Below are 27444 nucleotides of genomic sequence, written 5' to 3' on the forward strand. Positions count from 1 at the left end.
ATCAGTTGTAAAAATGCTGCAGTGCAGCAGTGATGACTCGAGTCTGTCACATCCTTCATCAGCAGAGAGCAAACAAACACTTGCAGCACTTTCACAGCCTCTTAATAGGATGCAGTTCATTTCATTTCCACTGGAGGTCACTGTCCGTTCTGTGCCCGTTAACACAGAGCTTTTTATTTTATTAGCCAATCACATCTTTTAGAAGGACGTATCCTACCTAGCAACGGTGTCAGCTACATCTCACTAAGATAAGGGTTTCAGAGTTGCTCTAAGAAGTTTACTAACTCACTCTTAAGACCACTTTGCTCAACATTTTTTTGAAGTTTGGAGCTCGCTGAGAGGAACTGTTTGTGAAGATCAGACACAGTATGAACTGAGATAAACAGCAGACAGCAGATAAGTTCTGGATCCAATCTCTCACATTAAATAACACTATGAACGCTGAAGGTAGAACAAATTAGACAGTTTTTATATCCTGGAAAAGCTTTTGAAGTGACTTCAAGTATTTAAGTACACTGTGCACGGTCTGCCTGATGCAACACGATGTTTCTGTCTTCTTCTTTAACGTAATATAAGTTTGAGTCATTACAGCATAAACACCAGTTTCATATCAGCACAAGAACATTTATAACGGACAGAAGCTGTGCAGTAAACATGATGAAATGCTGATGTTGTCAGGAGTCCCTCTGGTCTACGAGTCTTTCAACTGGCAGCACGGTGTGTTCGTCGGAGCCTCGATGAGGTCAGAGGTCACAGCAGCTGCTGAGCATAAAGGTACGAAAATACACATGATGCTCTGTTGAGCTTCAGGTTGATCCAGAATCCTTCTGTTGATGATGTATTTTAAGACAATGGTCAGACACGGACTTTAAATGAACTTTTCATGAATCAAACGAGCTCGACGTCAATCTAAAAACCTGCAGAGGTTTCTTCACCCGTGAAGCTAAAAAGTTCATTTTAAATAATCATTTTACATTTGACAACCTGTTTTTATACATTTTGGATACATGCATGATTGTATCTCGCTCTGAGTTGTATTGTTTCCTTTCACCTCTCCAGGGACTGCAGATAGAAATGAGCTCGTAGCTAGATGTGGTACAAAGCATCTTTTTGAGATGAATGTATTTTGTACATGCTCCCTCTTATAAATAAACTCAATAAACTAAACTGAAGCTTCATCACATTTACAAAGTATTCAACTGTTTTTCCTTCAGGCAAGATGATCACGCACGACCCCTTCGCCATGCGTCCGTTCTTCGGCTACAACTTTGGCGACTACCTCGCTCACCGGCTGAGCATGCAGAGCCGAAAGGCGCCGACTCACCTGCCCAAGATCTTCCACGTCAACTGGTTCAGGAAAGACCCGGCGAGCGGCGCCTTCCTCTGGCCCGGCTTCGGCGAAAACGCCCGCGTGCTGGAGTGGATCTTCAAGCGCTGCGGCAGGGAGAGGGAGGACGAGGCGGCCAAGAAGAGCATCATCGGCTGGCTGCCGGTCGACGGCGCCATCGAAACCAAAGGCCTCGGCGGCAAGGTGGATATGGGCGCCCTGTTCGACGTGCCCGAGCCTTTCTGGCAGAAGGAGACCAAGGAGCTGAGAGCCTACTTCACCCAGCAGGTCGGAGCCGACCTGCCGGCTCAGGTGGAGGCCGAGCTGAAGGCGCTGGAGGACAGAGTGCACAGTTAAAACCCTGCTGACAGGAAGTACAGCAGAAGAAGGGAGGGAGACACAGGAGTCGGATCAGAACCAGAGCCACTGACCGGGTTTACATACAGAGAGAAATGTGGCGCTTAGAAAGGCTTTTTACAGGTGAGCATAAAAACTGATGACCAGCTGGAGATACAAGCCACAAACATGGCAGCAGCTCCTATAAGAGCCTCGCTGCTCAGTCAGAATAATACAGAACTTATTCAATCACTAGTTAACCTTCTCTGTGCATGAAAACTCAGTCCGTGACCGCTGCTCTTCTCTGCATGAAGAGAAATCTGTTAGGAAAACCAAATGTACACTGCAACACCAACCTTACTTCACACTAATGCTGCAACACTTTGAGGGACCGGTGGCTGCGAGGGACGTGAATGTTCGGGTTTCCCAGAGAGAGAAGCTCATGTCACTACCTCCATTCACTCACAACTCCCGGCGTGGTGCTGGAGTACAATCAACCTCGTAGTGCCTTTTTGAACCAGGCAGCGTCCAGGCTGCGAGTGTTTACAGGCTGACGACCAAAGACCTTTTTTAAGGTTAAATTCTGAAAGGGCAGATAAAGTTTGAACACTTTTACTAAATAAACGTTTTAAATTACATTTTCAATACGTTATCAACTGAGTCTCACCAGATATTGCCCTTCATTTTAAATTGAGTGTGATATTACAAAAATAAAAGTGAGAACATTGTAGTCCAGGACTCCTATGAATTCTTCATCTCACCACTTTTGTAATGTTTGTGATTAAACTGTAAGATTTCAGGTGATGTTTACTCACAATATGTGAAATGTTGGACCAATAAATGCAACTGAGATTACTTGGAATTTTGTTTTGCAGTTGTATGCCAAGATTTTTATTACAGTGCAATGAATAAACATCTTCAAAAGCGGAAGCAGTGACTTCTTTATTTTGGCAGTAGTTTAACACTTTTTTTTTTTTTTTTAAAGGATGTAGCGGCACAAAAACAGTAAAAATAACATTTCAACTGAATCTAATCTTTAACATCGCTGCTTTTTGTTATTTATATTTAAGTTCCCTGTTTACAGCTTTAAGACTTTTATTTCTGGTGTACATGTGAGATGCAGATTACTTATTGCAGTACAACAGCTGTACGAGGTCTGAACACAAATATGAACTGTGATATTATCATAACTGACTGAAGCCTGTGAGCTGCAGGGCGTTAAGGGCCTGTTAACATCAACATCTTGAAAAAGCAAAAAGTAAAGTTACAGTATGAGATCCCCAAACTGAAATCAGTTTGTCTTCACTTGAGCGTAGAGCTCCTCTGGACCACCAGCTGTGTGCGTAACGCTCCTCTCTACCTTCAACACTTGGACCTGTGCGTACACCGTCTCCTGCTGCTGTCCGCCGTCCTGCACTGAGACGGTGAGACGTTCAGGTCTCGGCCTGGAGAAGCTGACATCTTCATAATGGATCTCCTCCTGTTTTATATTGACCGGCACTTGAAGAGCAAACTCCTCCCTTGTTTGACTCTGAGGGGAAAATGTACTGAATTAGAAATGTTGGGAGATGAATCCGTCATCATCAGGTCCGATGTATCAACTGCATCAATGCTTCTGTTGCATTTCACTGTAAATGGGTCAGAAATTAGAGAGCTAATGTCATATTTGTTTAATTAACACACCTCACAGTTATTTAATATTTGGTTCAAACAGCTGATGAACATCGACCTGCTCTTCAATGGTTTGCAGTTAGTTACTGAGCAAATTTAAAGGACTTCTGCTGGTGTATACATCTGGCCTGGTGCGAACCCGAACCTATTTCACTGCATGAATACAGGTCTGCAAACAACCCCGATGGTTTGTAGTTGTTCCATCCAGAGTTGGGCGGAGACCTCGGGTTAATTTCAACCAATCAGCTTGCGCCTCAACCGGCCGCCACTCATACGCACTAACGACTTGCTAACAGGCTGTTGTGTCACATTTTCTATTTCTCTGCTCAGTAACCTCAATAATGTTCTGCTTACTATTCAAGTCATTTACATTCGTAGAGTGCAATTAAAACAGTGCAGCACTGTACAACAAAAAGTTTTGCATTTTCTCACCTGAGTCTGTTGACGAGTTGAATATTTGGACCTGAACCAGCTGGAAAACATGAGAGAGCTGTCATAGTAATTATATATAGAGTGAGAGAGTAAAGGCTGGTATAAAACATACATTATTCAACGTACATCAGTGACAAACATCTTATTGAAATCAACTGGTGGAGGTTGTGGGGGAAACTAAAGGAGGACTGACGTTTATAAATCAAACAGCAAGTCGCCTACAAAAAACAACTTCCATGATATGTTTGTTTGATGGTAAACAAATTTAATGTGAGGAACCAAATTTCCATATCACCTATTTATGATGCTCTCACCTTAAATACCTTCAACATTCAGATGCTTTAATTTATGATACTTACCAAATACAGACAACCAGTAGGAGAATAATGACAGTGCTCCCTGTAATAAGTAGAAGCCATATTGGAAAGCTCCCTGTTCCTGGAAAAATGAGACTAAGTGACTAAAAGAATACAGACAAAATACTTGGAAGAGTTAATAGATTTATATAAATAAATTGGGTTTTCACCGATTTTATATTACTATAGTAAAATACTCTAAAATGGATTAAAACAAAACATAATTGAACTATACAGCAGCAGAAGAGAAGAGAGCAGATTCAGTTCTGCATTTACCTGCATTATTCACTTGAATCCACGATGACGTCTGATTACCAAAAATATTTGCGGCCACACAGTAATAACTTTCTGTATCTGTCTCATTGGTCATCTTGAAGCTGTAAATCTCTCCTTCAGCTACTTTCATGGGTCCATCTGTGCTGTTCTTGAACCAGGTGAAGCTGCTGACGGGAGGCTTGGCTCTGCTGGAGCAGGTGAGATTCACCGAGCTGCCTGCTGACACCAAACCTGATGGACTGATGGATGCTGAGGTGTCTTTAGGAGCATCTGAGGAGAAAGTGACAGATTTTATTCATTAGAAACAGCTGACATGAATCATGACGTGCTGACAGGATCCAGTAACAAACTCTGGTCGTCTCACATGAAACATTGAGAGTCACTTCTGTCTCTGCTGTCTTGAAATCTCCTTCATTCACAGGATATCTGGCAGAGCAGCTGATGTTGTTTCCATCATGTGAGTCTGACAGAGTGACGGTCTCCTGGATTTTAGTTGTAAAGGTTCCATCTGTGTTTTCCTCCATGTTGTTGTGAGAGTCTTGTTGGAGAGTCCAGGTGAGTTGAGGAGGGGAGTGTGGACAGGGAGTGAAAGCTGAGCAGGTGATAGTGACAGACTTCTTCTCCTTCAGATCACCTGAGATTTCAATTCTGGGTTTCCAAGGAGAATCTGTGGTTTCAGATGAAACAGATTTTACACAGTAATATAAAGCACATTTACTAGACACTAGACAAATAACAAAGACTTGGCCAAACACTGTCAATTATTTGACCCTACACGTAAAAAAGTGATGATAAATGTGAAGGATTGAAGATATAAAAATCAAAGATTGTTTAATGTATACTGTGTCCCAGCAGGATCTTCACTGATACTGCTGATAATCCTACAGTTCATGTTTAATTTCACAGTGTAGATTATATTCATGGTATTTGTTCCTTTAAATTAAAACCTCTTTTGATTTCACTTTTTATTCTGAACAACAATATAATAGATTAATAAAAACAAAACTTTGTTACCTTTAACTGTTATTTGAAGAGGATCACAAACAGCTGTTGACCTGAACGGCCAGTTCTCAATTCTGAAGAAGTATTTGTCTGAATGATTTGTACTTAAATTAGAGAACAGAGTGGTGCAGTTTGTTTCTTTCAAGTTTACAGTAATTTTCATTGGATATTTGGAAACTTTCCCACTATTGTTGAAAACTATGTTATGTTTACTGGTCCAGAAATTTGTATGATTTTTAATCCACACTCCAAAGGTTTCTCTTGTCCTGTTAAATGATGATGTCGATGGTATCGATGGTTTTGGTCTAAAAGAACAAGGGATTTGCAAACAGGATCCACTCAGTGCTTCCATCTGCTTTGGTGCAGTGATGGTGAGGTTTGCACGACAAGCAGCCAAAACACCTGTAAAATCAGAAGGATGATTAACACAAGTTCTTTATATATAAACTACAATCCTGCAACATGTATGAGTCCTTTAAAAAATGTCCTTTCAAATATTAGAAAGTTTGAATGATGCGAGTCTGTAAATAAAAGTGAGTGAACAAACAGCTCACCTGGAAGAAAGAAGACACTCAGTAACATGTTGACTGTCACCACGTTCACAGACAGAGCTGCCAGGAAATTCATCTCCAGACTGGAAAAAGAAGAAAACCATGTTGTATTTTAGTGTCCTAATCAAAGAACAATTTTAACAAAGTATTGACATTTTTAAAGCAACATCAAATTCAGACATTCAAACCAGAAAATTTCCCCAAACAACCAGATGTTTGTGTTAGAAATGACGATTACTAACATCTGTTGAAAGTTTTCAAAATTTCAGATTCTAAATCACCCAAATTGACTTCTTGATGTTACAGTTTAAATTTTACAAAAGCAGCCGGAAATTGATTTGTGATTTATTTCAGTAAAACTAATTCATAAAATTTAAAATGAGTTTTCACTCAGGTGAAAAAAATAAAAAAATGTAGTTTTCTTACCGAATGAATCTGCAGCTCAAACGGAGAAAGAAGTTGAGTTGATCAGCCGCCGATCAAATAACCAACTTCCCTGTTTGTTTGCTGTCATGTAAAAGCAAAGAGACTTGTTGTTCCACGAAGTCTTCATCCTTCCTGCTCCGACTCTGTCAAAGAGGAAGTCACCTTTTTGGGGCATCTTGAGCTCAGCAGGGTGTGAATGACGTATTCATTCTCAAACATGGTTTTAATCACATGTCTGACCTTCATCTGTCTGCTGAACAGTAGATTTAACAGTCAGATGTGTAATATGTTGAACATGTTTAGTTTAGTTTGAACGAACTGCTGTTTCTTCTGCAGGAAATCTGTTTTAACATGAATGTAACTTGTGTTGCTTTTTAAACTCTGCCAACTAAAGAAGATTTATATTTGTAGTTCCCTGTTAACTATTGATGATTACAAGGATGACAGATTATAAATGATTGAACTATGAACATTTCAATGTCTCCTGGTGACACAAACTGCTGACTTTAGTTTAAATGGCATCAAATCAAAGAAAACAAAACTCTAGTTGATGCTACGTTTCTTATATTTAAATGAAGTGTGTTTTGCTTTCAGAGCACCTGATGAGCTTGAAGGAAAAATGACTGACTGCAGATCAGATGAGGAATTTGTTGAGGTTTTCTCAGATGTTAATGAGAAATATTAGGAGACAAAGTTGAGAGATGTGAACTTCATGCAGCGCAGAGTTAAAGTGTTTGATTATTTTTCACTTGTCAATAAATTTCAGCCAAAAAACAGAAGCAAAGTCTTTCATATAAATGAATAAAAACCAAATGTGATCAATAGAAATAATTCTTGTGTCGACATGATGAAGAAACTTATGAAACAACGTGGCTGCAGTCACAGTGAGAATCCTGCAGAACACAAAGAACCAACTTCCTGTTTACTTGAAGGACTCAGCTTATTCTAATGAAGTCATCATCATTCATCCAACCACTTCTCTATGACACCTACACACACACACACATACACACACACACACACACACACAATTTTAGCTTTAATCAGGTGTTTGTTTCATTGTTAACAGAGACTTATTATCATTAGTCCCGTTTGAAGTGTGCACTGAACAGTTGTAGTGTATACAGTGCCACCTAGTGGTAAACCAAAGCGATGTCATGTTTGGAAATGGGTCGACACGGTTGCATAAAAAAAGATTTCTCGTACTAAAAGTTACTCCAAGTGACCAAAAATAAAGGTTTTCTAAGAATTTCAACTTAAAGTTCAGAGTAGATCATTTTAAAGATAAAAGTTATTCACATCATTTTGTGGTGAAAAACTGTGATGAGCAGGGAGGAGGACTTTTTTTTTTTTGCAAAAGTAAGATTTATAAGAAATATTCTTCGAATACTGAATGACAGTAAATTGATGAAACACTGAAGATTATAAAATGCTTTGATTATGTTTGTGCTTGAAATCATTAGAAACACGCTCACTTCTCCAACTTAATGCAATAACATAATAACACCACAATTGAAAATGATCACAGCAATGAGATATTTATCAGTTGTAAAAATGCTGCAGTGCAGCAGTGATGACTCGAGTCTGTCACATCCTTCATCAGCAGAGAGCAAACAAACACTTGCAGCACTTTCACAGCCTCTTAATAGGATGCAGTTCATTTCATTTCCACTGGAGGTCACTGTCCGTTCTGTGCCCGTTAACACAGAGCTTTTTATTTTATTAGCCAATCACATCTTTTAGAAGGACGTATCCTACCTAGCAACGGTGTCAGCTACATCTCACTAAGATAAGGGTTTCAGAGTTGCTCTAAGAAGTTTACTAACTCACTCTTAAGACCACTTTGCTCAACATTTTTTTGAAGTTTGGAGCTCGCTGAGAGGAACTGTTTGTGAAGATCAGACACAGTATGAACTGAGATAAACAGCAGACAGCAGATAAGTTCTGGATCCAATCTCTCACATTAAATAACACTATGAACGCTGAAGGTAGAACAAATTAGACAGTTTTTATATCCTGGAAAAGCTTTTGAAGTGACTTCAAGTATTTAAGTACACTGTGCACGGTCTGCCTGATGCAACACGATGTTTCTGTCTTCTTCTTTAACGTAATATAAGTTTGAGTCATTACAGCATAAACACCAGTTTCATATCAGCACAAGAACATTTATAACGGACAGAAGCTGTGCAGTAAACATGATGAAATGCTGATGTTGTCAGGAGTCCCTCTGGTCTACGAGTCTTTCAACTGGCAGCACGGTGTGTTCGTCGGAGCCTCGATGAGGTCAGAGGTCACAGCAGCTGCTGAGCATAAAGGTACGAAAATACACATGATGCTCTGTTGAGCTTCAGGTTGATCCAGAATCCTTCTGTTGATGATGTATTTTAAGACAATGGTCAGACACGGACTTTAAATGAACTTTTCATGAATCAAACGAGCTCGACGTCAATCTAAAAACCTGCAGAGGTTTCTTCACCCGTGAAGCTAAAAAGTTCATTTTAAATAATCATTTTACATTTGACAACCTGTTTTTATACATTTTGGATACATGCATGATTGTATCTCACTCTGAGTTGTATTGTTTCCTTTCACCTCTCCAGGGACTGCAGATAGAAATGAGCTCGTAGCTAGATGTGGTACAAAGCATCTTTTTGAGATGAATGTATTTTGTACATGCTCCCTCTTATAAATAAACTCAATAAACTAAACTGAAGCTTCATCACATTTACAAAGTATTCAACTGTTTTTCCTTCAGGCAAGATGATCACGCACGACCCCTTCGCCATGCGTCCGTTCTTCGGCTACAACTTTGGCGACTACCTCGCTCACCGGCTGAGCATGCAGAGCCGAAAGGCGCCGACTCACCTGCCCAAGATCTTCCACGTCAACTGGTTCAGGAAAGACCCGGCGAGCGGCGCCTTCCTCTGGCCCGGCTTCGGCGAAAACGCCCGCGTGCTGGAGTGGATCTTCAAGCGCTGCGGCAGGGAGAGGGAGGACGAGGCGGCCAAGAAGAGCATCATCGGCTGGCTGCCGGTCGACGGCGCCATCGAAACCAAAGGCCTCGGCGGCAAGGTGGATATGGGCGCCCTGTTCGACGTGCCCGAGCCTTTCTGGCAGAAGGAGACCAAGGAGCTGAGAGCCTACTTCACCCAGCAGGTCGGAGCCGACCTGCCGGCTCAGGTGGAGGCCGAGCTGAAGGCGCTGGAGGACAGAGTGCACAGTTAAAACCCTGCTGACAGGAAGTACAGCAGAAGAAGGGAGGGAGACACAGGAGTCGGATCAGAACCAGAGCCACTGACCGGGTTTACATACAGAGAGAAATGTGGCGCTTAGAAAGGCTTTTTACAGGTGAGCATAAAAACTGATGACCAGCTGGAGATACAAGCCACAAACATGGCAGCAGCTCCTATAAGAGCCTCGCTGCTCAGTCAGAATAATACAGAACTTATTCAATCACTAGTTAACCTTCTCTGTGCATGAAAACTCAGTCCGTGACCGCTGCTCTTCTCTGCATGAAGAGAAATCTGTTAGGAAAACCAAATGTACACTGCAACACCAACCTTACTTCACACTAATGCTGCAACACTTTGAGGGACCGGTGGCTGCGAGGGACGTGAATGTTCGGGTTTCCCAGAGAGAGAAGCTCATGTCACTACCTCCATTCACTCACAACTCCCGGCGTGGTGCTGGAGTACAATCAACCTCGTAGTGCCTTTTTGAACCAGGCAGCGTCCAGGCTGCGAGTGTTTACAGGCTGACGACCAAAGACCTTTTTTAAGGTTAAATTCTGAAAGGGCAGATAAAGTTTGAACACTTTTACTAAATAAACGTTTTAAATTACATTTTCAATACGTTATCAACTGAGTCTCACCAGATATTGCCCTTCATTTTAAATTGAGTGTGATATTACAAAAATAAAAGTGAGAACATTGTAGTCCAGGACTCCTATGAATTCTTCATCTCACCACTTTTGTAATGTTTGTGATTAAACTGTAAGATTTCAGGTGATGTTTACTCACAATATGTGAAATGTTGGACCAATAAATGCAACTGAGATTACTTGGAATTTTGTTTTGCAGTTGTATGCCAAGATTTTTATTACAGTGCAATGAATAAACATCTTCAAAAGCGGAAGCAGTGACTTCTTTATTTTGGCAGTAGTTTAACACTTTTTTTTTTTTTTTTAAAGGATGTAGCGGCACAAAAACAGTAAAAATAACATTTCAACTGAATCTAATCTTTAACATCGCTGCTTTTTGTTATTTATATTTAAGTTCCCTGTTTACAGCTTTAAGACTTTTATTTCTGGTGTACATGTGAGATGCAGATTACTTATTGCAGTACAACAGCTGTACGAGGTCTGAACACAAATATGAACTGTGATATTATCATAACTGACTGAAGCCTGTGAGCTGCAGGGCGTTAAGGGCCTGTTAACATCAACATCTTGAAAAAGCAAAAAGTAAAGTTACAGTATGAGATCCCCAAACTGAAATCAGTTTGTCTTCACTTGAGCGTAGAGCTCCTCTGGACCACCAGCTGTGTGCGTAACGCTCCTCTCTACCTTCAACACTTGGACCTGTGCGTACACCGTCTCCTGCTGCTGTCCGCCGTCCTGCACTGAGACGGTGAGACGTTCAGGTCTCGGCCTGGAGAAGCTGACATCTTCATAATGGATCTCCTCCTGTTTTATATTGACCGGCACTTGAAGAGCAAACTCCTCCCTTGTTTGACTCTGAGGGGAAAATGTACTGAATTAGAAATGTTGGGAGATGAATCCGTCATCATCAGGTCCGATGTATCAACTGCATCAATGCTTCTGTTGCATTTCACTGTAAATGGGTCAGAAATTAGAGAGCTAATGTCATATTTGTTTAATTAACACACCTCACAGTTATTTAATATTTGGTTCAAACAGCTGATGAACATCGACCTGCTCTTCAATGGTTTGCAGTTAGTTACTGAGCAAATTTAAAGGACTTCTGCTGGTGTATACATCTGGCCTGGTGCGAACCCGAACCTATTTCACTGCATGAATACAGGTCTGCAAACAACCCCGATGGTTTGTAGTTGTTCCATCCAGAGTTGGGCGGAGACCTCGGGTTAATTTCAACCAATCAGCTTGCGCCTCAACCGGCCGCCACTCATACGCACTAACGACTTGCTAACAGGCTGTTGTGTCACATTTTCTATTTCTCTGCTCAGTAACCTCAATAATGTTCTGCTTACTATTCAAGTCATTTACATTCGTAGAGTGCAATTAAAACAGTGCAGCACTGTACAACAAAAAGTTTTGCATTTTCTCACCTGAGTCTGTTGACGAGTTGAATATTTGGACCTGAACCAGCTGGAAAACATGAGAGAGCTGTCATAGTAATTATATATAGAGTGAGAGAGTAAAGGCTGGTATAAAACATACATTATTCAACGTACATCAGTGACAAACATCTTATTGAAATCAACTGGTGGAGGTTGTGGGGGAAACTAAAGGAGGACTGACGTTTATAAATCAAACAGCAAGTCGCCTACAAAAAACAACTTCCATGATATGTTTGTTTGATGGTAAACAAATTTAATGTGAGGAACCAAATTTCCATATCACCTATTTATGATGCTCTCACCTTAAATACCTTCAACATTCAGATGCTTTAATTTATGATACTTACCAAATACAGACAACCAGTAGGAGAATAATGACAGTGCTCCCTGTAATAAGTAGAAGCCATATTGGAAAGCTCCCTGTTCCTGGAAAAATGAGACTAAGTGACTAAAAGAATACAGACAAAATACTTGGAAGAGTTAATAGATTTATATAAATAAATTGGGTTTTCACCGATTTTATATTACTATAGTAAAATACTCTAAAATGGATTAAAACAAAACATAATTGAACTATACAGCAGCAGAAGAGAAGAGAGCAGATTCAGTTCTGCATTTACCTGCATTATTCACTTGAATCCACGATGACGTCTGATTACCAAAAATATTTGCGGCCACACAGTAATAACTTTCTGTATCTGTCTCATTGGTCATCTTGAAGCTGTAAATCTCTCCTTCAGCTACTTTCATGGGTCCATCTGTGCTGTTCTTGAACCAGGTGAAGCTGCTGACGGGAGGCTTGGCTCTGCTGGAGCAGGTGAGATTCACCGAGCTGCCTGCTGACACCAAACCTGATGGACTGATGGATGCTGAGGTGTCTTTAGGAGCATCTGAGGAGAAAGTGACAGATTTTATTCATTAGAAACAGCTGACATGAATCATGACGTGCTGACAGGATCCAGTAACAAACTCTGGTCGTCTCACATGAAACATTGAGAGTCACTTCTGTCTCTGCTGTCTTGAAATCTCCTTCATTCACAGGATATCTGGCAGAGCAGCTGATGTTGTTTCCATCATGTGAGTCTGACAGAGTGACGGTCTCCTGGATTTTAGTTGTAAAGGTTCCATCTGTGTTTTCCTCCATGTTGTTGTGAGAGTCTTGTTGGAGAGTCCAGGTGAGTTGAGGAGGGGAGTGTGGACAGGGAGTGAAAGCTGAGCAGGTGATAGTGACAGACTTCTTCTCCTTCAGATCACCTGAGATTTCAATTCTGGGTTTCCAAGGAGAATCTGTGGTTTCAGATGAAACAGATTTTACACAGTAATATAAAGCACATTTACTAGACACTAGACAAATAACAAAGACTTGGCCAAACACTGTCAATTATTTGACCCTACACGTAAAAAAGTGATGATAAATGTGAAGGATTGAAGATATAAAAATCAAAGATTGTTTAATGTATACTGTGTCCCAGCAGGATCTTCACTGATACTGCTGATAATCCTACAGTTCATGTTTAATTTCACAGTGTAGATTATATTCATGGTATTTGTTCCTTTAAATTAAAACCTCTTTTGATTTCACTTTTTATTCTGAACAACAATATAATAGATTAATAAAAACAAAACTTTGTTACCTTTAACTGTTATTTGAAGAGGATCACAAACAGCTGTTGACCTGAACGGCCAGTTCTCAATTCTGAAGAAGTATTTGTCTGAATGATTTGTACTTAAATTAGAGAACAGAGTGGTGCAGTTTGTTTCTTTCAAGTTTACAGTAATTTTCATTGGATATTTGGAAACTTTCCCACTATTGTTGAAAACTATGTTATGTTTACTGGTCCAGAAATTTGTATGATTTTTAATCCACACTCCAAAGGTTTCTCTTGTCCTGTTAAATGATGATGTCGATGGTATCGATGGTTTTGGTCTAAAAGAACAAGGGATTTGCAAACAGGATCCACTCAGTGCTTCCATCTGCTTTGGTGCAGTGATGGTGAGGTTTGCACGACAAGCAGCCAAAACACCTGTAAAATCAGAAGGATGATTAACACAAGTTCTTTATATATAAACTACAATCCTGCAACATGTATGAGTCCTTTAAAAAATGTCCTTTCAAATATTAGAAAGTTTGAATGATGCGAGTCTGTAAATAAAAGTGAGTGAACAAACAGCTCACCTGGAAGAAAGAAGACACTCAGTAACATGTTGACTGTCACCACGTTCACAGACAGAGCTGCCAGGAAATTCATCTCCAGACTGGAAAAAGAAGAAAACCATGTTGTATTTTAGTGTCCTAATCAAAGAACAATTTTAACAAAGTATTGACATTTTTAAAGCAACATCAAATTCAGACATTCAAACCAGAAAATTTCCCCAAACAACCAGATGTTTGTGTTAGAAATGACGATTACTAACATCTGTTGAAAGTTTTCAAAATTTCAGATTCTAAATCACCCAAATTGACTTCTTGATGTTACAGTTTAAATTTTACAAAAGCAGCCGGAAATTGATTTGTGATTTATTTCAGTAAAACTAATTCATAAAATTTAAAATGAGTTTTCACTCAGGTGAAAAAAATAAAAAAATGTAGTTTTCTTACCGAATGAATCTGCAGCTCAAACGGAGAAAGAAGTTGAGTTGATCAGCCGCCGATCAAATAACCAACTTCCCTGTTTGTTTGCTGTCATGTAAAAGCAAAGAGACTTGTTGTTCCACGAAGTCTTCATCCTTCCTGCTCCGACTCTGTCAAAGAGGAAGTCACCTTTTTGGGGCATCTTGAGCTCAGCAGGGTGTGAATGACGTATTCATTCTCAAACATGGTTTTAATCACATGTCTGACCTTCATCTGTCTGCTGAACAGTAGATTTAACAGTCAGATGTGTAATATGTTGAACATGTTTAGTTTAGTTTGAACGAACTGCTGTTTCTTCTGCAGGAAATCTGTTTTAACATGAATGTAACTTGTGTTGCTTTTTAAACTCTGCCAACTAAAGAAGATTTATATTTGTAGTTCCCTGTTAACTATTGATGATTACAAGGATGACAGATTATAAATGATTGAACTATGAACATTTCAATGTCTCCTGGTGACACAAACTGCTGACTTTAGTTTAAATGGCATCAAATCAAAGAAAACAAAACTCTAGTTGATGCTACGTTTCTTATATTTAAATGAAGTGTGTTTTGCTTTCAGAGCACCTGATGAGCTTGAAGGAAAAATGACTGACTGCAGATCAGATGAGGAATTTGTTGAGGTTTTCTCAGATGTTAATGAGAAATATTAGGAGACAAAGTTGAGAGATGTGAACTTCATGCAGCGCAGAGTTAAAGTGTTTGATTATTTTTCACTTGTCAATAAATTTCAGCCAAAAAACAGAAGCAAAGTCTTTCATATAAATGAATAAAAACCAAATGTGATCAATAGAAATAATTCTTGTGTCGACATGATGAAGAAACTTATGAAACAACGTGGCTGCAGTCACAGTGAGAATCCTGCAGAACACAAAGAACCAACTTCCTGTTTACTTGAAGGACTCAGCTTATTCTAATGAAGTCATCATCATTCATCCAACCACTTCTCTATGACACCTACACACACACACACATACACACACACACACACACACACAATTTTAGCTTTAATCAGGTGTTTGTTTCATTGTTAACAGAGACTTATTATCATTAGTCCCGTTTGAAGTGTGCACTGAACAGTTGTAGTGTATACAGTGCCACCTAGTGGTAAACCAAAGCGATGTCATGTTTGGAAATGGGTCGACACGGTTGCATAAAAAAAGATTTCTCGTACTAAAAGTTACTCCAAGTGACCAAAAATAAAGGTTTTCTAAGAATTTCAACTTAAAGTTCAGAGTAGATCATTTTAAAGATAAAAGTTATTCACATCATTTTGTGGTGAAAAACTGTGATGAGCAGGGAGGAGGACTTTTTTTTTTTGCAAAAGTAAGATTTATAAGAAATATTCTTCGAATACTGAATGACAGTAAATTGATGAAACACTGAAGATTATAAAATGCTTTGATTATGTTTGTGCTTGAAATCATTAGAAACACGCTCACTTCTCCAACTTAATGCAATAACATAATAACACCACAATTGAAAATGATCACAGCAATGAGATATTTATCAGTTGTAAAAATGCTGCAGTGCAGCAGTGATGACTCGAGTCTGTCACATCCTTCATCAGCAGAGAGCAAACAAACACTTGCAGCACTTTCACAGCCTCTTAATAGGATGCAGTTCATTTCATTTCCACTGGAGGTCACTGTCCGTTCTGTGCCCGTTAACACAGAGCTTTTTATTTTATTAGCCAATCACATCTTTTAGAAGGACGTATCCTACCTAGCAACGGTGTCAGCTACATCTCACTAAGATAAGGGTTTCAGAGTTGCTCTAAGAAGTTTACTAACTCACTCTTAAGACCACTTTGCTCAACATTTTTTTGAAGTTTGGAGCTCGCTGAGAGGAACTGTTTGTGAAGATCAGACACAGTATGAACTGAGATAAACAGCAGACAGCAGATAAGTTCTGGATCCAATCTCTCACATTAAATAACACTATGAACGCTGAAGGTAGAACAAACTGTCCTCTTTCTACACAGGAAGCTCGACACCCTGCGCTCACCCCAACTCCCGCTTCTGCGCCCCGGCGGCTCAGTGTCCCATCATCGACCCCCAGTGGGAGAGCGAGGAGGGCGTTCCCATTGACGCCATCATCTTCGGTGGCAGGAGGCCTGAAGGTTGGTGTCGACGACACAGATGAAGAGGTTTTTTTACTTTGACCTCGTATTAGAATTAGAGGGAAAAAGAAGCAGTAAAAATGTGGAGAATCCTTCTTTTCTTTCTTTGTTTCTACAGGTAGATTATTTCTAATTAGACAGTTTTTATATCCTGGAAAAGCTTTTGAAGTGACTTCAAGTATTTAAGTACACTGTGCACGGTCTGCCTGATGCAACACGATGTTTCTGTCTTCTTCTTTAACGTAATATAAGTTTGAGTCATTACAGCATAAACACCAGTTTCATATCAGCACAAGAACATTTATAACGGACAGAAGCTGTGCAGTAAACATGATGAAATGCTGATGTTGTCAGGAGTCCCTCTGGTCTACGAGTCTTTCAACTGGCAGCACGGTGTGTTCGTCGGAGCCTCGATGAGGTCAGAGGTCACAGCAGCTGCTGAGCATAAAGGTACGAAAATACACATGATGCTCTGTTGAGCTTCAGGTTGATCCAGAATCCTTCTGTTGATGATGTATTTTAAGACAATGGTCAGACACGGACTTTAAATGAACTTTTCATGAATCAAACGAGCTCGACGTCAATCTAAAAACCTGCAGAGGTTTCTTCACCCGTGAAGCTAAAAAGTTCATTTTAAATAATCATTTCACATTTGACAACCTGTTTTTATACATTTTGGATACATGCATGATTGTATCTCGCTCTGAGTTGTATTGTTTCCTTTCACCTCTCCAGGGACTGCAGATAGAAATGAGCTCGTAGCTAGATGTGGTACAAAGCATCTTTTTGAGATGAATGTATTTTGTACATGCTCCCTCTTATAAATAAACTCAATAAGCTAAACTGAAGCTTCATCACATTTACAAAGTATTCAACTGTTTTTCCTTCAGGCAAGATGATCACGCACGACCCCTTCGCCATGCGTCCGTTCTTCGGCTACAACTTTGGCGACTACCTCGCTCACCGGCTGAGCATGCAGAGCCGAAAGGCGCCGACTCACCTGCCCAAGATCTTCCACGTCAACTGGTTCAGGAAAGACCCGGCGAGCGGCGCCTTCCTCTGGCCCGGCTTCGGCGAAAACGCCCGCGTGCTGGAGTGGATCTTCAAGCGCTGCGGCAGGGAGAGGGAGGACGAGGCGGCCAAGAAGAGCATCATCGGCTGGCTGCCGGTCGACGGCGCCATCGAAACCAAAGGCCTCGGCGGCAAGGTGGATATGGGCGCCCTGTTCGACGTGCCCGAGCCTTTCTGGCAGAAGGAGACCAAGGAGCTGAGAGCCTACTTCACCCAGCAGGTCGGAGCCGACCTGCCGGCTCAGGTGGAGGCCGAGCTGAAGGCGCTGGAGGACAGAGTGCACAGTTAAAACCCTGCTGACAGGAAGTACAGCAGAAGAAGGGAGGGAGACACAGGAGTCGGATCAGAACCAGAGCCACTGACCGGGTTTACATACAGAGAGAAATGTGGAGCTTAGAAAGGCTTTTTACAGGTGAGCATAAAAACTGATGACCAGGTGGAGATACAAGCCACAAACATGGCAGCAGCTCCTATAAGAGCCTCGCTGCTCAGCCAGAATAATACAGAACTTATTCAATCACTAGTTAACCTTCTCTGTGCATGAAAACTCAGTCCGTGACCGCTGCTCTTCTCTGCATGAAGAGAAATCTGTTAGGAAAACCAAATGTACACTGCAACACCAACCTTACTTCACACTAATGCTGCAACACTTTGAGGGACCGGTGGCTGCGAGGGACGTGAATGTTCGGGTTTCCCAGAGAGAGAAGCTCATGTCACTACCTCCATTCACTCACAACTCCCGGCGTGGTGCTGGAGTACAATCAACCTCGTAGTGCCTTTTTGAACCAGGCAGCGTCCAGGCTGCGAGTGTTTACAGGCTGACGACCAAAGACCTTTTTTAAGGCTAAATTCTGAAAGGGCAGATAAAGTTTGAACACTTTTAATAAATAAACGTTTTGAATTACATTTTCAATACATTATCAACTGAGTCTCACCAGATATTGCCCTTTATTTTAAATTGAGTGTGATATTACAAAAATAAAAGTGAGAACATTGTAGTCCGGGACTCCTATGAATTCTTCATCTCACCACTTTTGTAATGTTTGTGATTAAACTGTAAGATTTCAGGTGATATTTACTCACAATATGTGAAATATTGGACCAGTAAATGCAACTGAGATTACTTGGAATTTTTATTTGAAGTTGTATGCCAAGATTTTTATTACAGTGCAATGAATAAACATCTTCAAAAGCGGAAGCAGTGACTTCTTTATTTTGGCAGTAGTTTAACACTTTTTTTTTTTTTTTTAAAGGATGTAGCGGCACAAAAACAGTAAAAATAACATTTCAACTGAATCTAATCTTTCACATTGCTGCTTTTTGTTATTTATGTTTAAGTTCCCTGTTTACAGCTTTAAGACTTTTATTTGTGGTGTACATGTGAGATGCAGATTACTTATTGCAGTACAACAGCTGTACGAGGTCTGAACACAAATATGAACTGTGATATTATCATAACTGACTGAAGCAAACAGCAAGTCGACTACAAAAAACAACTTGCATGAAATCTTTGTTTGATGGTAAACAAATTTGATGTGAGGAACCAAATTTCCATATCACCTATTTATGATGCTCTCACCTTAAACACCTTCAACATTCAGATGCTTTAATTTATGATACTTACCAAATACAGACAACCAGCAGGAGAATAATGACAGTGCTCCCTGTAATAAGTAGAAGCTGTAGTAGAAAGCTCCCTGTTCATGGAAAAATGAGACTAAGTGAGTAAAAGAATACAGACGAAAATACTTGGAAAAGTTAATAGATTTATGTAAATAAATTGGGTTTTCACTGATTTTATATTAATGTAGTTAAATACTCTATAATGGATGAAAACAAAACATAACTAAACTATACAGCAGCAGAAGAGAAGAGAGCAGATTCAGTTCTGCATTTACCTGCATTATTCACATGAATCCACGATGACGTCTGATTACCAAAAATATTTGCGGCCACACAGTAATAACTTTCTGTATCTGTCTCATTGGTCATCTTGAAGCTGTAAATCTCTCCTTCAGATACTTTCATGGGTCCATCTGTGCTGCTCTTGAACCAGGTGAAGCTGCTGACGGGAGGCTTGGCTCTGCTGGAGCAGGTGAGATTCACCGAGCTGCCTGCTGACACCAAACCTGATGGACTGATGGATGCTGAGGTGTCTTTAGGAGCATCTGAGGAGAAAGTGACAGATTTTATTCATTAGAAACAGCTGACATGAATCATGACGTGCTGACAGGATTCAGTAACAAACTCTGGTCATCTCACATGAAACATTGAGAGTCACTTCTGTCTCTGCTGTCTTGAAATCTCCTTCATTCACAGGATATCTGGCAGAGCAGCTGATGTTGTTTCCATCATGTGAGTCTGACAGAGTGACGGTCTCCTGGATTTTAGTTGTAAAGGTTCCATCTGTGTTTTCCTCCATGTTGTTGTGAGAGTCTTGTTGGAGAGTCCAGGTGAGTTGAGGAGGGGAGTGTGGACAGGGAGTGAAAGCTGAGCAGGTGATAGTGACAGACTTCTTCTCCTTCAGATCACCTGAGATTTCAATTCTGGGTTTCCAAGGAGAATCTGTGGTTTCAGATAAAACAGATTTTACACAGTAATATAAAGCACATTTACTAGACACTAGACAAATAACAAAGACTTGGCAAAACACTGTAAATTATTTGATCCTACACATAAAAAAAGTGATGATAAATGTGAAGGATTGAAGATATTAAAATCAAAGATTGTTTAATGTATACTGTGTCCCAGCAGGATCTTCACTGATATTGCTGATAATCCTACAGTTCATGTTTAATTTCACAGTGAAGATTATATTCATGGTGTTTGTTCTTTTAAATTAAAACTTCTCCTTATTTCACATTTTATTCTGAACAATAATATAATAGATTAATAAAAACAAAACTTTGTTACCTTTAACTGTTATTTGAAGAGGATCACAAACAGCTGTTGCCCTGAACGGCCAGTTCTCAATTCTGAAGAAGTATTTGTCTGAATGATTTGTACTTAAATTAGAGAACAGAGAGGTGCAGTTTGTTTCTTTCAAGTTTCCAGTAATTTTCATTGGATATTTGGAAACTTTCACACTACTGTTGAAAACTACATTATGTTGACTGGTCCGGATATCAGCATGATTTTTAATCCACACTCCAAAGGTTTCTCTTGTGCTGTTAAATGATGATGTCGATGGTGTCGATGGTTTTGGTGTAAAAGAACAAGGGATTTGCAAACAGGATCCACTCAGTGCTTCCATCTGCTTTGGTGCAGTGATGGTGAGGTTTGCACGACAAGCAGCCAAAACACCTGTAAAATCAGAAGGATGATTAACACAAGTTCTTTATATATAAACTACAATCCTGCAACATGTATGAGTCCTTTAAAAAATGTCCTTTCAAATATTAGAAAGTTTGAATGATGCGAGTCTGTAAATAAAAGTGAGTGAACAAACAGCTCACCTGGAAGAAAGAAGACACTCAGTAACATGTTGACTGTCACCACGTTCACAGACAGAGCTGCCAGGAAATTCATCTCCAGACTGGAAAAAGAAGAAAACCATGTTGTATTTTAGTGTCCTAATCAAAGAACAATTTTAACAAAGTATTGACATTTTTAAAGCAACATCAAATTCAGACATTCAAACCAGAAAATTTCCCCAAACAACCAGATGTTTGTGTTAGAAATGACGATTACTAACATCTGTTGAAAGTTTTCAAAATTTCAGATTCTAAATCACCCAAATTGACTTCTTGATGTTACAGTTTAAATTTTACAAAAGCAGCCGGAAATTGATTTGTGATTTATTTCAGTAAAACTAATTCATAAAATTTAAAATGAGTTTTCACTCAGGTGAAAAAAATAAAAAAATGTAGTTTTCTTACCGAATGAATCTGCAGCTCAAACGGAGAAAGAAGTTGAGTTGATCAGCCGCCGATCAAATAACCAACTTCCCTGTTTGTTTGCTGTCATGTAAAAGCAAAGAGACTTGTTGTTCCACGAAGTCTTCATCCTTCCTGCTCCGACTCTGTCAAAGAGGAAGTCACCTTTTTGGGGCATCTTGAGCTCAGCAGGGTGTGAATGACGTATTCATTCTCAAACATGGTTTTAATCACATGTCTGACCTTCATCTGTCTGCTGAACAGTAGATTTAACAGTCAGATGTGTAATATGTTGAACATGTTTAGTTTAGTTTGAACGAACTGCTGTTTCTTCTGCAGGAAATCTGTTTTAACATGAATGTAACTTGTGTTGCTTTTTAAACTCTGCTAACTAAAAAAGATTTATATTTGTAGTTCCCTGTTAACTATTGATGACTACAAGGATGACAGATTATAAATGATTGAACTATGAACATTTCAATGTCTCCTGGTGACACAAACTGCTGACTTTAGTTTAAATGGCATCAAATCAAAGAAAACAAAACTCTAGTTGATGCTACCTTTCTTATATTTAAATGAAGTGTGTTGTTGTTCTTCTTCTTCTTGTTATTCTTCATGAATATCCTGTCAGTATTCAACTGTCAGTCAGGACAAGCAATAAAAATGTATTACAACATTTAGCGTAAACATATCAATAAAAATGTAAATAATAAGGATATTATAACATCATAAATTGATTAAAACAAATCCAAAATCTCTTACTTATGACTCTTATTTGAAGAGGTTCACAAGAAGCTTTAGCCTTGAACACCTCCTTTTCAACTCTGAAGAAATACATGTCTGCATGTTGTGTGGTTAAATTAGAAAACACTGTGGTGCAGTTTTTCTGAGTCAGGTTTCCAGTCATCCTCGTTGGATAGGTGGTAACTGCCATGCTACTGTTGAAGATCACATTTGTTGGATGATTGAGAAATTGAGGGTATTTTTTTGATCCACACTCCAAAGATGTTTCCCGTGCTATCCACTTCCTGTTCGTCTGTGGGTGTAAAGTTACACGGGATTCGCAGACAAGATCCACTCAGTGCCTCCATCTCCGTTGGTGCAGTGATGGAGAGTTTTGCTGCACAATCAGCCAAAGAACCTGGAAGTTCAAAGTCATAATTAATAAATTGTCTGTCTTTTTTCTCTGTGCTGTTAACTTTTATCAGAGAACACAACTAGAAAAATGTAACTCTATCTGCACAGGCCTTTCAGCTTCGTTTCTACATGATGTTCAGATTGTAAATGATTCCACTTACGACACCAAATAACTGAATGAATAACCTACCAGAAACAAACAGGGCAATCAGTAACATCCTGACTGTCACCATCTTCACAGACAGATTCTTGTTTCCTGCATTTAAAAACAAAAACATATGAGATTTAATCATTTCACTCATGGAGTTTTTACAGAGTTGAATATCAAAGTAACTTCCCTGTTTAGATAAACTTACCCAGTGAGGTCTCGTCTCTTATCAGTTTCCTTTAACTACATGCAAAGACTTTTGCTTTGAAAACTAAAATAACTGTGACAACAGAGTTCCTGCTTCTTTTTGTCAGATGAAGTAAAACTAAAGCACCAACCACATCATTTGTTTGTCTTGCAAAGATGAACTAAATGAAAGTTGTAGTTTGGGAAGCCCAGAAATAGAAGCAGTAAGAGGTTTTCTTACCAAATGACTTTGGAGGAAGTCCTGTGATTTTATAGTGAAATGAAACTGTTCAACCATGTAAATGATCTGTTGCAGTATGGGAGAAACCAAACAAAAAGACGAGAGAAGGGAAATGCTGGTTAACAGTGCACTGACATTGCTTGGTTGTGAAGCAGCTGGACATCACATGACTCCAGTGGCTATTGCTAAAAATATAAGCAGTTTTTACCTTCCTGCTAATATTCAGCAAAAAAGGAAGTCAGATATTTCAACATCTTTAATCCTAAATTTCAAATTACTCTTTCTCCCTTGAGACCTTTTTTTCTAACCTGACTCATCCTGTAAACTGAACCTCATACAGGAGCTGTTCAATAACTCACAGTAATAATCCCATTATATCAGCAGTCATCTACACAGAGTCACAGGTCATGTGAACCTATTTGTATACATGCTGACACAAATGAGTGACAGAATAAGGGATGAAAATGGTGTCCTCCTAAAAACGGAAAGTTTTCATCTTAACTGTCTGTTTCCTTGAATCTCTTTAAAAAACAAAACAAAAAAAACAAAAAAAAACATTTGTATGTCAATAAATCCATTTCATGTGTGCATCTGGTGGAAAAGCCAGAGAAGGAATGGAAATTAATTACGTAGTCAAATCATCTGTGATGTGTTGAGAGCAAAAGAAAAAGAAAAACAGTGTCATGAATCAGTCACAAGGAAATAAATTAAGGTTTGTTTTCAAGGTAATGTTTTTATTTTTGTGTTAAGTTGACTTTAAAAAGTAAATGGGAAGCAAATAAAAAAACATTTCATGAAAAATTATTGCTGATGAAAAAAAAAAAATCTATCAATTGTTGATTTTGATTGGCTGTTAAACACTTCAGGAAACAGTAATGCCACCGTGCCACCAAATGCCACCAAAATAAAACAACAGATTACACATTTCTGGGACAGCAACACAAAAATAGAAGTCAGACAAAAAAAAGCAACAAATCAAATCAAATGTTTTTAAAACTCTGATTTTGCAGTCAAGCAAATATAACCAAAGCAAGTATAACAGCTGAACATCAAACTAAGGATGGGTTTTCCTTCCTCCTGGGACTTGCCGTCTCTTGAGTGGTTGGGTTATGATGTTTTTGTGCTCATCTGACAGCTTACAGTCTCTGCTTTCTTGGAGTGTCTTGATTTAAACCAGCTGAAAGGCAAACAAGGATGAAACAGAGTAAAAAGAAAGACCGGTTTTTGTTTTAGTTATGCTGTGATAAATGATAAATGATTTGTCTTGTACACTCATTTAAAATTGGATCTGATGTTCTGCAGATGCAAATTAGTATGTCCTAAGATTTTTTTCTCTCACCACTCAAAGGTGACCAGCATGCTGACCAGGACTATGATTCCCAGAGTCTTCACTACAGCTTGGACAAATCCCCCTGACTGTCCATCACCTGTAACACGACGGCGAGGTCAGCGTCTACTCGATGGAAAATTACTTGTCTCAAACTGTAAACCCTGCGCTTACCTTCAAATATCAGCTGATATCCTTTCGATAGCTGGATGTCCAAATGATTTCTGCATCCACAGTAGAAGGATCTGCCTCGATCCCCGCTGGTCATTTTAAAGCCATAAACCTGCATGTCCACTTTGATCATTTCCAGCCTTCCTTCACTGGTCATGAACTAGACAAAGTTAGCAGCAGGAGGGTTTGCTCTGCAGGAGCATGTTAGATTCACCACGCTGCCAACAGACACCGGATCAGTGGGGCTGATCAGCAGCGAAGTGTCCTTGGGAGGATCTGGAAAAGATTTTAGAGAGGTGAAAGCATGAGAAAGATGAATATTTCATAGTTAAAATAAGAGCCTTTGAGGTGAATCAGTTGCCAAGGAAACCATAATTTACAAGACTGTCTTTAAAGATCTGCAACAACAACATACTAACATCATAAACTAATGTGAACGATCCTTTTGACTTCTTCTTGTGGAAGACGTAGGTTGAAGTACAAATTTACCATTTTCATAGAATTGAAATAAATCATACATGAAACATTGAGAGTCACTTCTGTCTCTGCTGTCTTGAAATGTCCTTCATTCACAGGATATCTGGCAGAGCAGCTGATGTTGTCTCCATCATGTGAGTCTGACAGAGTGACGGTCTCCTGGATTTTAGTTGTAAAGGTTCCATCTGTGTTTTCCTCCATGTTGTTGTGAGAGTCTTGTTGGAGAGTCCAGGTGAGTTGAGGAGGGGAGTGTGGACAGGGAGTGAAAGCTGAGCAGGTGATAGTGACAGACTTCTTCTCCTTCAGATCACCTGAGATTTCAATTCTGGGTTTCCAAGGAGAATCTGTGGTTTCAGATGAAACAGATTTTGTTATGTGGAAATACAGCCGATAATATAGTCGACAGACATTGATTGTTTTTTTTTTTTTTTTTTAAGCTGATGGTCACACTTTTGATCATAATCTGATTTAATATCCTTAATTTGACATTTTTCACTGTAATTGTGATTTTATTAAAGCCTCTTAAAGATCTCTGTTTAATTAATTTTGGCAGCACCTGTTGTGATAAGCTGTAATTCTTTGGACTTTACTTCTCAGAGATCCAAACAGTGTCACCTGAATGACATCAGTCAGTCAGCAGCATGCTGTGCGTTCCAATACTTATACTACCACACCATTTAGTTTGCCGGGAAAAGATTTATTGTGTCTCAATATGTAGCATGTTAAATGCCAGCATGATTTTCTGGCTGTTTTCCAATTCCTTCTGACTTTGGTGATATTTTAGCTCTTAGCATCATCATCAGGTCAACTTTGTACACACATTATAAAATCTCTTACCTGTAACTCTTATTTGAAGAGGATCACAAGAAGCTGTTGCCTTGAACGGCCCATTCTCAAGTCTGAAGAAGTACGTGTCTGTGTAATCTGTGTTTAAACTGTAAAACAGAGTGGTGCAGTCTTTCTGACTCACATTTCCTGTAATCCTCATCGGATATGTGTTAACTGTCCCGCTGCTGTTGAAGATGACATTGTTTGAATTTATCAAAACTCTGGACTCATTTTTAATCCACACTGCAACAGCTGCTCGACTGCGGTCAAAACGTTTTTCTGATTTAGCTCTGAAGTTACACGGGATGTGCAAACAGGATCCACTCAGTGCTTCCAGCTCCTGCGGCGCAGTAATGGACAGGCGGGATTCTTGAGGACAAGCAGCCAAAGCACCTGCAAACTTTGTCTTTTGGTTAAAGTTCATTGTACACAAACAACAGTTCAGCAGCTGGATTTTGCTGATAAACATCATACAATGTTATTATATGAAACGGGGTGAGTTGAGCATCTGAGGAAGTTGAGCAACCCCATTTTTTCTTGGCAATTATAGACAAGTTTGGTCGTGCGACCTCCAATTTCTGAAGATTCATTCATTTTACTCACCGTGTGATGGATACATGGAATAAGTAGGGAGCACATTTATGTTTAAAAAAAGTTTTTTGCTGTTCAAAGTGATTTTTTTTTTTTTTTTTTTTATCTTTAAAGAGTCATGATTCTATTTTCTGAACAATTACAGACAAGTTTGAAAAAGATCTCACGTTTCAGTGCTTTAGAACAATATGAGGCTATACTGTTAGCATGATGTCAACTCTAACCTGCCAGATGATAGATGTCTGTTAAAGTGGCAGGAGTGGCCTGTAGGAAGTTGAACCAGTTATGACTGTTATTATCAAAGTATAATTAAAGTATTAGTTCTATACTGCCTTCTTACTTGTCACTTTTCGGACACCTCAAGTAAAAACTGTCTCAACATACTCTGTTCTCCACTATAAACAAACAGCTGGAGAAAGCAGCTCTTCCTGCACTGCTCTTTTCTGTTTCTAAATAAAGTTCAAACTTTAAAATGATTTGTCTCCAAATAAAACAGCTCACCTGAAAGAATGAAGATTCTCAGTAACACGTGGGCTGCCATGACGCTCTTCACCTGGATTTAAAAAGACAACAGTATTTTTTCAGTATTGTTGGTCATGCAGTGATAGTAAAATCACAGATTTACATCCTACCAACAAGATTTCACAAAACAGGCTTTACCATTGGTAAACTTGCACTTTAACATATGATAAAATCTGCTTAACACCACAGCTTATTTCAGCTCTCCTTTATTGATGCTAACTCTACAAATTAACTGATTTAAAAGGGTTAGAGATAAAAGTAATAAAAATATGTCCTCATCAAATGAGCCTGCAGCACAAAGGAGAAACAGGAAGGTCTCGTCATGTGGATGTAAAAATTATGCAACTCTGTAGTTTCAGCAAATGCAGAGAAATGCACTAAACAAATCAAACAAAACTACCTTGTTCTCCTCCTACAAAAG

At 39.3% G+C, this 27444-nt stretch overlaps 4 protein-coding genes and 1 long non-coding RNA gene across 8 annotated transcripts; 3 read left to right on the forward strand and 2 right to left on the reverse strand.

The window, feature by feature from the left end:
* Positions 1–662: 662 nt before the first annotated feature.
* On the forward strand, positions 663–1784 carry LOC138199230 (phosphoenolpyruvate carboxykinase [GTP], mitochondrial-like). Its single transcript, XM_069151165.1, has 2 exons — positions 663–774; positions 1215–1784. Exons 1-2 carry the CDS (start codon positions 663–665, stop codon positions 1682–1684), a joined length of 582 nt encoding a protein of 193 aa, XP_069007266.1. The 3' UTR covers positions 1685–1784.
* A 6796-nt stretch (positions 1785–8580) lies between these two features.
* On the forward strand, positions 8581–9702 carry LOC138199231 (phosphoenolpyruvate carboxykinase [GTP], mitochondrial-like). Its single transcript, XM_069151167.1, has 2 exons — positions 8581–8692; positions 9133–9702. Exons 1-2 carry the CDS (start codon positions 8581–8583, stop codon positions 9600–9602), a joined length of 582 nt encoding a protein of 193 aa, XP_069007268.1. The 3' UTR covers positions 9603–9702.
* A 6557-nt stretch (positions 9703–16259) lies between these two features.
* On the forward strand, positions 16260–17812 carry LOC138199401 (phosphoenolpyruvate carboxykinase [GTP], mitochondrial-like). 3 transcript variants are annotated; one of them, XM_069151458.1, is made up of 3 exons: positions 16260–16449; positions 16804–16899; positions 17340–17812. In XM_069151458.1, exons 2-3 carry the CDS (start codon positions 16863–16865, stop codon positions 17807–17809), a joined length of 507 nt encoding a protein of 168 aa, XP_069007559.1. In that variant the 5' UTR covers positions 16260–16449; positions 16804–16862; the 3' UTR covers positions 17810–17812. The 3 variants fall into 3 exon arrangements, with proteins under 3 accessions (XP_069007559.1, XP_069007560.1, XP_069007558.1); XM_069151459.1 differs by having other exon boundaries at positions 16409–16476; XM_069151457.1 differs by lacking the exon at positions 16260–16449 and having other exon boundaries at positions 16788–16899.
* A 1328-nt stretch (positions 17813–19140) lies between these two features.
* LOC138199184 (B-cell receptor CD22-like) lies at positions 19141–27267 on the reverse strand. Its single transcript, XM_069151121.1, has 5 exons — positions 27162–27267; positions 25920–27054; positions 19783–20085; positions 19419–19688; positions 19141–19217 (listed from the first exon to the last, which is right to left on the reverse strand). Exons 2-5 carry the CDS (start codon positions 26380–26382, stop codon positions 19141–19143), a joined length of 1113 nt encoding a protein of 370 aa, XP_069007222.1. The 5' UTR covers positions 26383–27054; positions 27162–27267.
* On the reverse strand, positions 21956–22975 carry LOC138199232 (uncharacterized). Of its 2 annotated transcripts, XR_011178326.1 has the most exons (4): positions 22889–22975; positions 22723–22788; positions 22158–22536; positions 21956–22033 (listed from the first exon to the last, which is right to left on the reverse strand). It is a non-coding gene; the product is annotated as an uncharacterized lncRNA (long non-coding RNA). The 2 variants fall into 2 exon arrangements; XR_011178325.1 differs by having other exon boundaries at positions 21957–22536.
* Positions 27268–27444: the final 177 nt, after the last annotated feature.

Source organism: Embiotoca jacksoni, unplaced genomic scaffold (assembly GCF_022577435.1).
Source record: "Embiotoca jacksoni isolate LCO1_2020_lvr unplaced genomic scaffold, fEmbJac1.0.p SCAF_17, whole genome shotgun sequence".
Lineage (NCBI taxonomy): Eukaryota > Metazoa > Chordata > Actinopteri > Embiotocidae > Embiotoca > Embiotoca jacksoni.

Bases quoted from the DNA above. Each gene is read 5' to 3' on its own strand.
- LOC138199230 (XM_069151165.1), top strand. From the start codon at position 663: ATGCTGATGTTGTCAGGAGTCCCTCTGGTCTACGAGTCTTTCAACTGG. The intron at 775-1,214 runs GTACGAAAATAC...TTTTTCCTTCAG, and splicing joins AGCAGCTGCTGAGCATAAAG to GCAAGATGATCACGCACGAC.
- LOC138199231 (XM_069151167.1), top strand. From the start codon at position 8,581: ATGCTGATGTTGTCAGGAGTCCCTCTGGTCTACGAGTCTTTCAACTGG. The intron at 8,693-9,132 runs GTACGAAAATAC...TTTTTCCTTCAG, and splicing joins AGCAGCTGCTGAGCATAAAG to GCAAGATGATCACGCACGAC.
- LOC138199401 (XM_069151457.1), top strand. From the start codon at position 16,788: ATGCTGATGTTGTCAGGAGTCCCTCTGGTCTACGAGTCTTTCAACTGG. The intron at 16,900-17,339 runs GTACGAAAATAC...TTTTTCCTTCAG, and splicing joins AGCAGCTGCTGAGCATAAAG to GCAAGATGATCACGCACGAC.
- LOC138199184 (XM_069151121.1), bottom strand. From the start codon at position 26,382: ATGATGTTTATCAGCAAAATCCAGCTGCTGAACTGTTGTTTGTGTACA. The intron at 19,689-19,782 runs GTGAGATGACCA...CTTTCTCCTCAG, and splicing joins AGTGACTCTCAATGTTTCAT to ATGCTCCTAAAGACACCTCA. The intron at 19,218-19,418 runs GTAAATGCAGAA...TTCCATGAACAG, and splicing joins GATTCATGTGAATAATGCAG to GGAGCTTTCTACTACAGCTT.